Source organism: Anastrepha ludens, chromosome 5 (assembly GCF_028408465.1).
Source record: "Anastrepha ludens isolate Willacy chromosome 5, idAnaLude1.1, whole genome shotgun sequence".
NCBI classification, from domain to species: Eukaryota; Metazoa; Arthropoda; class Insecta; order Diptera; family Tephritidae; genus Anastrepha; species Anastrepha ludens.
Genome location: NC_071501.1, coordinates 5,293,534 through 5,302,019, shown reverse-complemented (window position 1 = coordinate 5,302,019; position 8,486 = coordinate 5,293,534). Strand labels below are relative to the sequence as shown.

Sequence of the window (8,486 nt, the reverse complement as noted above, 5' to 3'; positions counted from 1 at the left end):
ACAAAAGAAACCAAATCAAAAAATTGTTTAATTTCAAATAAAACTTATCACTTCAAAGTGTATTTAATTAATACAATAAAAACAAATAAGCTTTGATTAATATCAGTAAAACACCTATTTTAATTTATATATAAGGAAAAAAATCTCAGTACCTGCGACAACCTCGAAATTTGCGCGGAACACGGCTAACGTGCAAAATCGAGTATCTACTATAGGTATATGCCCTCGAAAAGGTACTTTAAATAAGGTCTGAGGAAAATGTCTTTTATTACCGTGCCCTTCCATACACGCGCAAGTCGCGGAGGCCACCTTTTTGGGTGTTTGGCCGAGCTTTTCCTCCTATTTGTGGTATGCGTCTTGATGTTGTTCCACAAATGGAGGGATGCAAACATTAATGCCATAAAATTTTCAACATAAATATTAAGAATATTTTTGTATGTTTCATCTGTACTTAAGCTACTCTGCTCATAAAGAAACGACCTTCATTATTTTCTTGATATTGGCACTCAAACTTTTTTAAATATATTTATTTCTTATTTGTTTACTCTAAGCTAACAAAATGCAAAATATTGATCTAATATATACAAAGCTTCCACATTTATCAAATTGACAGACTTAAATTTAAAATATCGGTTTTCCAGTCATTCGAACCATTTTCCCCGCACCCACTATGCCTTCCCACGTTTCTTGTTCTTCATACTTTGCAAATATTCCCCCAGAAAAGCCTGCATATCAGGCTTCTGTACGGTGCGCATGAATATTTCCAAATCATGTTGACGATTTTTTTCGAAATTCTTTAAAATCTCTTCGCGAAACTGCCGTTTTGTCGCAGAGCGCACAGTCAGAGTATGTTGTTCATAGCTATTAATGAATGCCACAGCTCTTTCCAGCGCCTGCTCCTTACTAGTCGCTAATTCATCCACCAAACCCACTTTCAGTGCCTCATCACTGCTATAGATGCGGCTGGATGTAAGATCCAATTCGGCAACACGTCTGTTAGATACCACATTTGTATAGGTATCGATCAGCCACAAGGGCACAGTCAACCCAATCGCAGTCTCGTTTATACCGATCTTAAAATTGGGCAACATAACGCGATATTCACTGCAGAGACCTAATACACAACCGCCTGCTATAGCATGGCCATTAATTAGCGCCACAGTGATGAGCGGCGTTGAGAAGAGCGCACGCCATAAATTCTGTAGCGAGCACCAGAACACCTCCAAGCTCGCCGCGTCTGGTTTATAGCATTCATTCAGATCCAGACCGGCACAGAATATGCGATCCGACGCCGAGGTGAGTATGAGACCGCGACATTTGGTTTTCTCTAAATCTTGAATGGTACGCTGCACCTCAACCATGTAGCCAGTGTTGAGCGCATTCGCTGGCGGACGGTTGAGTGTGAGAGTAGCTATGCTCGTTTTGTCGTCAACTTTCAGTGTGGTGAATTGTTGGCCGGTATTGACGCTAGTGGTGGTGAATGTACGTGCGAGTCGACCGAATTTCGACAAATGCAAAATGTGTGTGGCCATCGTGATGTGGAATTTTACTATTTTACGTATTAGAAGAAAATTAGAATGAATGAAATAAGTAGTTTTTTTGTTTTTTTAAATTCACAACTCACTGCTTTGTTATATACTCGTACTTTGCCTTCTTTATATACTATAATCCAATGTTTGCTATTCACTGTTGTGTTCACTTGCGCTCGGCATTGCGAGCAGTTCAGTTATTGATTAGCGAAGCGGAGAAACCAAAATAAGTTGGATTGCTAAATTTTTGTCGCACACAGCTGTTTCTTGATTTGCTCCTCATATTTTATTTACTTATACACACACATACACATGCATGCAAGCACATATGCAAATAGCAAGTGCGCAGTCACATGGGAGTCTAAGGGAAAACAGCCCCATCACAATACGATTTTGAGCGCTTCCAAATATTTGTTTTATGTTTGGCTCTCAAAAGAAAACTTCATAAAACTAAAGAATTGCTCATGCTGAATACTTTCAGGAATTTTACTCTCACTTCCGCCTCAAATTCTGTACAAATACTGTAAATCTTCTTAAAAGATAAGATAGAGATAGAGGTAGAGATAGAGATAGAGGTAGAGATAGAGATAGAGATAGAGGTAGAGATAGAGGTAGAGATAGAGATAGAGATAGAGATAGAGATAGAGATAGAGATAGAGATAGAGATAGAGATAGAGATAGAGATAGAGATAGAGATAGAGATAGAGATAGAGATAGAGATAGAGATAGAGATAGAGATAGAGATAGAGATAGAGATAGAGATAGAGATAGAGATAGAGATAGAGATAGAGATAGAGATAGAGATAGCGATAGAGATAGAGGTAGAGGTAGAGATAGCGATAGAGATAGAGGTAGAGGTAGAGATATAGATAGAGGTAGAGATAGAGATAGAGATAAAGATAGAGGTAGAGATAGAGATAGAGATAGAGATAGAGATAGAGATAGAGATAGAGATAGAGATAGAGATAGAGATAGAGATAGAGGTAGAGATAGAGATAGAGATACAGATAGAGATAGAGATAGGGATACAGATATAGATACAGATACAGATACAGATACAGATACAGATACAGATACAGATACAGATACAGATACAGATACAGATAGAGATACAGATACAGATACAGATACAGATACAGATACAGATACAGATATAGAGATCAGATTGAAGTTTAGCCTCTTGAAAATTATCTTTAATCTTTGAAAATTACTGAATTAAATATTTTGGGAATTTCGAAGCTTATCACGACCCCCTTCATAATTAGTTTCTACATACACCAATGTATGTCATTATATATTGCACTTATTTTGAACGTTAACAAATATTAAATAAGAGAGCACGACGAGATAAACTATGTGTATGAAAAGAGTAGTGCGCATATTTGTATGTTTTCTGTTGAAATGGCTTCTTTAAAACACGAGCTCACGTATGTGAAACTTTAAAATTACCACTATTTAAAAGCGGTGTCTTCTTTAAGCAGTAAAGCAAATCAGATATTAAATTATTTTGTATTGACGAAATGCCCTGTAGGAAAAGGGTGCATTGTGAAGGGAATTTTGAATTTTTTGAGTAATAGATGAAACGTCAGAGTAAAAATCATTATTTGTTTCTGCTATTGGTAAAGTATTTTTATAAGAAAAGCTGCTAAAACTGTTGGATAATAAGTTTACAAATTGTATAGTAGACTTTGTTCTAACATTTTCTAAATTTTTTATTACTTTCACGTGCTTTTATAAAAACTTTGGTTATTATTAATCTGAATTGAAAAGGAAGACAAACAAAATTTGCTTAAAAGTCTGAATATAACTTCGCAATTTTCATGGGTTTTCACGTATTAAGCACTGTTATGGTATTAGTTTAGCAACCTTAACAAAAAAATCACCGCCATGAGCACCTTGTTTGGAAATGACCCAGAAATAAAGGGTGATCAGATTCGAGGTACTTTTTCCAACTGTCAAACTAAATACATATTTTTTTTTTTTCAGTATTCATTGATATTTCATAAGGTAAGACTTACTCCTCAACAATATTTACAAATCGTACAACTGTATCATGAAAATCGACGCTCTGTGAAAAGTGTTTAGCGCGCGCTCAGGTCATTTTTGACATAATGGCTACGTCAATAAGCAAAATGTTTGAGCTGAGGAGCCACAATCGTCTCAGTGAGCAATTTATCTCTCGTCTCGAGCCAGCGGATTGGCCACAGAGATCGTGTAACATCACACCTTTGGACTTTTATTTGTGGTAGTACGTAAAGTCTAAGTGATTTGTGGGTAAATCAGCTTCGATTAAGGTATTGGAAGGCAACATTACTAAAGTTATTCACGAGATAGCTACCGAAGTTCTTCCGCGTGTCATTTAAAATTAGTGCTTAGGGACGGCCGAAATACGGCGCAGTTGCCGCCAGCATTTGAAAGGGACTGCCCATTCAATTTGAACTTTCTTTGTTTTATTTCAATTTCAAATCCGATATCATACATATGTATGTAGTATGTTTGTACCTAACATGGATATGGATGAAAAAAAATATTAATATATTGTGAAACCACTGCCCACCACGCCAACGCGTGTTTTATTAACAGCTTTTGTCCTTCTAGGGGAATGACCGGCTTGAGCAATCAATATATGTTTTTTTTTTTTAATCCTTTATGTGTTCTAAGGGCTTGAAGTCTGGAGAATGTGGTGGAAAGTTGAGTTCATGTAGTCACTTATAAGTCATCAGATGACTTTCTTATTGAGAGAGATTTTCAGAAACAATTACAAATAAGCCTTCTACAGTCTCCACAGTATGCCGCAAATGTATTTGTTATATTTAAGTATAAAAATTCGTTCTGATTCATACCTTCGTGCTTCGAGTTCAACAACCAATGAGAAAACTAAGCGAATCTGGGTTCTGCAAGCATTACTGCTCTAAAGTCACCAGAAGTGCACCAGCACGTAAATTTTCCTACTGGGTAGCTAATTATATTCCAGCGCATACATACAATCTAAGTACTAGCACCACACGCGTCGATAATAAGCTTAATATAATATATGTATGTATGTAGGCGGCCGCCGTAAGCGAATGAATTGGTGCGTGACTGAAATTCAGAATTCAGAGAGAACGTAGGTTCGAATCTCGTTGAAACACCAAAATTAAGAAAGAGTTTTTTCTAGTAGCGGACGCCTCTCGGAATGAAATGGCAAACCTCCGAGTGTATTTCTGCCATGAAAAAGTTCCTCATGAAAAATATCTGCCACTCGGAGTCCGCTTGAAACTGTAGGCCCCTCGTTTTGTGTAACAACATCAAGAGGCACGCCACAAATAGGAGGTGGAGCTCGGCCAAACGCCAATTATTTATTTTATTTTGTAGTGGTACTTAAGTTTTAACCAGTACTGTAAATGAGTATGTGGTAGGAACAGAATTTCTGAAAGCATACTTTTTGGCTATCCCAATTAAATTAGCCAGTACTGTGTTTGCATTATCACATCATAATTTAAAAAAACCTAAGTAACTAATTGTCTCAGCATTTAAATACTTATGCCAGTGCTTTTTCCATTTCTTGAAGTACTTCAGATATGCGCTTTTTTGAATGCCTTAAGTTCTTCTGGCGATGCGGTGTTCTCACTTTTTTACTGCGAGGAATCTCCATCTTTCCCCCACTAAGTCCACGGCGACCCTCTTTACCACCTGGGCAATGGAGGTCAAACTCCAGCTCAAGGTGAAAGCCGATGACACACCAATTCTGACCTTAAACAATACCAAAATTTTGGGTGTAACCTTCGACTGTTTGCTCTCCTTCGCTGCGCACACAACCGCTATTGCCACTAAAGTCCAATATCGCAACAAGGTCCTCAAGTCGCTTGCTTGCAGCACTTGGGGCAAAGACAAAGAATTGTTGCTATCGACATTTAAGGCAATTGGCCGGCCGGTTCTAAACTATGCTGCGCCTGTCTGGTCACCTGGAACTAGTGACACGTAGTGGATAAAGCTCCAGATATGCCAAAACACTGCCATTCGGACAGCGACGGATTGCCTCTTGATGTCCCCTCTTCAACAGCTTCACAATGAGGCACAGATGCTCCCTGTCATGGAGCACAATTAACTGCTCAGCAAGCAGTTCCTGTTAGGGTGCTACTGCAGGTGTCACCCTGCAGACACCTGCTTGAGCTAAAACCGCCTTCCAGGCATCTATTAAACTTCGCCGAAGAGATCCCGGACAAATCTAACAGACATCTACTGAACCAGACAGTGTTTAGACAGACATTAAACGACATTCATCGGGAGATCGTTACCATCTGAAGCTCCCGACCACCGAATGTCGTAATCGGAGTCCAACCACCACCTACAGCAGATGAAGAGCTCCAGCTTCCCCATGAGAACCGCGTAACACTGGCACAATTACGTTCTGGATGTTGTAGCAGGTTAAACACGTCCGGCATGTGAAGGCACCCCGCACGACACTAACCACCTTTTCACATTCCCCTTAAAACCTACTCATCTAACACCCCTCTCCCTACTTTTAGATGAAATAGACGAAGACGAGCGGTGATATACCCTACACTGACGGGGCCTGTATTACTGCTACAACAACATTTCCTCAACTGTAACAAATATTCGCTCTCTCAGCGGATGTTTCAATTTTGACAATGGAAAAACGTCGTAGGGGGCCAAGTCTAAGGAGAAGATTGTGGGGGGTAATTACGCTACTGTGTTTGGCCAAAAATCATGAATAAGCCATGGTGTGTTAGCAAGCGAATCATACAACTAAAAATCGTCAGACATACCAAAATAGTTCTAATCTTCATTTTTCTCGAAAGCAAACGACAAATGCAAAATGGCTGCTAATATTTTGATATGTTGGAGATATACAAATTAAATAAAATAATACGTACGTATTCAATGAAATTTGGTGTCACCTTCTTTAAGCAATCTCGTACAATGTGAAATATTAATTCCATATCAAAAATGTAGAGGTTATTTGATAAAAAGTACGCCCCGCGAATGGAACATCCCTTGCTTCTAATTCAATTTATTTTTATGAAATTTCGCAACGTATTTTTGATAAAAGCAATACAAATATCTCTACATTCAGTTTATCTACACAAGAGTACGAGGGTTGCCTTTTATATTTTGTGCCCAATAATAATAAAAACACAGTAAAATAATAATGAAAATGGATTTACTGTTTTTCAAAAAAATCTTCTTGACAGTTCAGTTCATGCACTTCTGCACTCCAAATTTCAATTTTGGTTTTTTTTTGTGGACTGTGTTGGGTCCTTCCTTTCATATACCAGAATGTCGAGTATTTGTTATGTAAAGAAAAGGACTACCAGAAAAAAACCACCTCAAAGATTCACATTATTATACCAAAATTCTATCGCCCTGCATACTGGAAAAAAGTAGGAAATTTTGAAACAAAATTGTTAATTTTTTTTATAATTTTCAAAAAAATAAAAAATTGGATTAAGTATATTTTTGTAGTACAATGAACTATACTTTCATTAAAAAAGTAATTGCAATTCAAAAATAAATAAGTAAATAGTCAAATTTTGTCAATACGTGGTGCCCTTATAATAATTTCGGGGGTGTATGTGTAGTCGGGAAGAATTTTTTGTTCATAGCCTTGTTCATAGCCTTCTGAAATAAATAAAAATATAAATAAAATTAAATGAATTTCTTAGATCATTTAAATAGAAAATTTTTCCCAATTTTTCTGCACAAAATTCTCACATTGCCCAAGTTCTCGAACTCAACTTATTTGTATTGATTGTGAAAATAGTTATCGGTTTACCCCCCTTTCAATTTTTGACTCATAAATTTTGAATTTTCTTTGACGTAATGGGTATAAGTTTTCACACAGATACCGGCGATTTTTTATTATTGATATTTTTTTAAATGTATAAATATAATATACATTTCAAATACATACATGCACACATACACACATAAGCATATAAACGTATGGTTATTTCGGAATAAGCATATTTGTAATAAGAGAAATAAAAGAAATAAAAGAAAAAAAGCAAAAAAAAAAAGAAAAACAGAAATACAAACAAACATGCCGATTTGTACTTGAATGCCTTTGAATTAATGTTGATGATGCAATAAACGCAAAAGTGACATCGCCCTCTGGCTGGGGAATAGGCCACACATAAACATAGAAATGTATTCATAAGCACGCGATTTTTTTGTTACTCTCAGCGTTTTTGTATGCTTTTTTATCAGTTTTTTGGTGTGCTTCCTTCCGATTGCGGAATTTTTTTTCTAATATGCCTTGGGATTTGTTCCACCTGCCAGCTCATATTTATGTACATACATACAAGGGTGTGTATGAAAATGAACGTATGGACGAGTATGTTGACGCAAATAAATATTTGCAGTGGGAATTTGAATACAAATTATCTTTTTTTATTTTGTTTTTTTTTTTGAGTAAGTAAAACCCATGTATTTCGAAGAGTGGCGTAATAAATTACATTTAATCTTTGTTGAGGAAAATTAAGTTGAGGTCGGCCTATCAAAAAAATAAAAAAGAGAAAAATAATAAAAATAAAAAATGAAATAAAAATTAAAGTTTGAATGAAAGATGCGAGTAAAACTTAGTTAGAAACTTGAAAATAGTTAATTGAAAATTCTTTCTGATTTGAAATTTTATTGATTTTAAACTATGCATTTAGCATACATAGGTCCTGACGGTGCAGAGACTGAAGAGTGGCGTAATAAATTACATTTAATCTTTGTTGAGGAAAATTAAGTTGAGGTCGGCCTATCAAAAAAATAAAAAAGAGAAAAATAATAAAAATAAAAAATGAAATAAAAATTAAAGTTTGAATGAAAGATGCGAGTAAAACTTAGTTAGAAACTTGAAAATAGTTAATTGAAAATTCTTTCTGATTTGAAATTTTATTGATTTTAAACTATGCATTTAGCATACATAGGTCCTGACGGTGCAGAGACTGCGAGTGACAAATGTTA

The 8,486-nt window shown here is 36.2% G+C and overlaps 1 protein-coding gene across 2 annotated transcripts; it reads right to left on the bottom strand.

The window, feature by feature from the left end:
• Window positions 1-480: 480 nt before the first annotated feature.
• LOC128863164 (enoyl-CoA delta isomerase 1, mitochondrial-like) lies at window positions 481-1,753 on the bottom strand. Of its 2 annotated transcripts, none has more exons than XM_054102159.1 (2): window positions 1,618-1,753; window positions 481-1,549 (listed from the first exon to the last, which is right to left on the bottom strand). In XM_054102159.1, exon 2 carries the CDS (start codon window positions 1,530-1,532, stop codon window positions 669-671), a length of 864 nt encoding a protein of 287 aa, XP_053958134.1. In that variant the 5' UTR covers window positions 1,533-1,549; window positions 1,618-1,753; the 3' UTR covers window positions 481-668. The 2 variants fall into 2 exon arrangements, with proteins under 2 accessions (XP_053958134.1, XP_053958133.1); XM_054102158.1 differs by having other exon boundaries at window positions 1,625-1,753.
• Between the last annotated feature and the right edge of the window lie 6,733 nt (window positions 1,754-8,486).

Bases quoted from the DNA above. Each gene is read 5' to 3' on its own strand.
- LOC128863164 (XM_054102159.1), bottom strand. From the start codon at position 1,532: ATGGCCACACACATTTTGCATTTGTCGAAATTCGGTCGACTCGCACGT.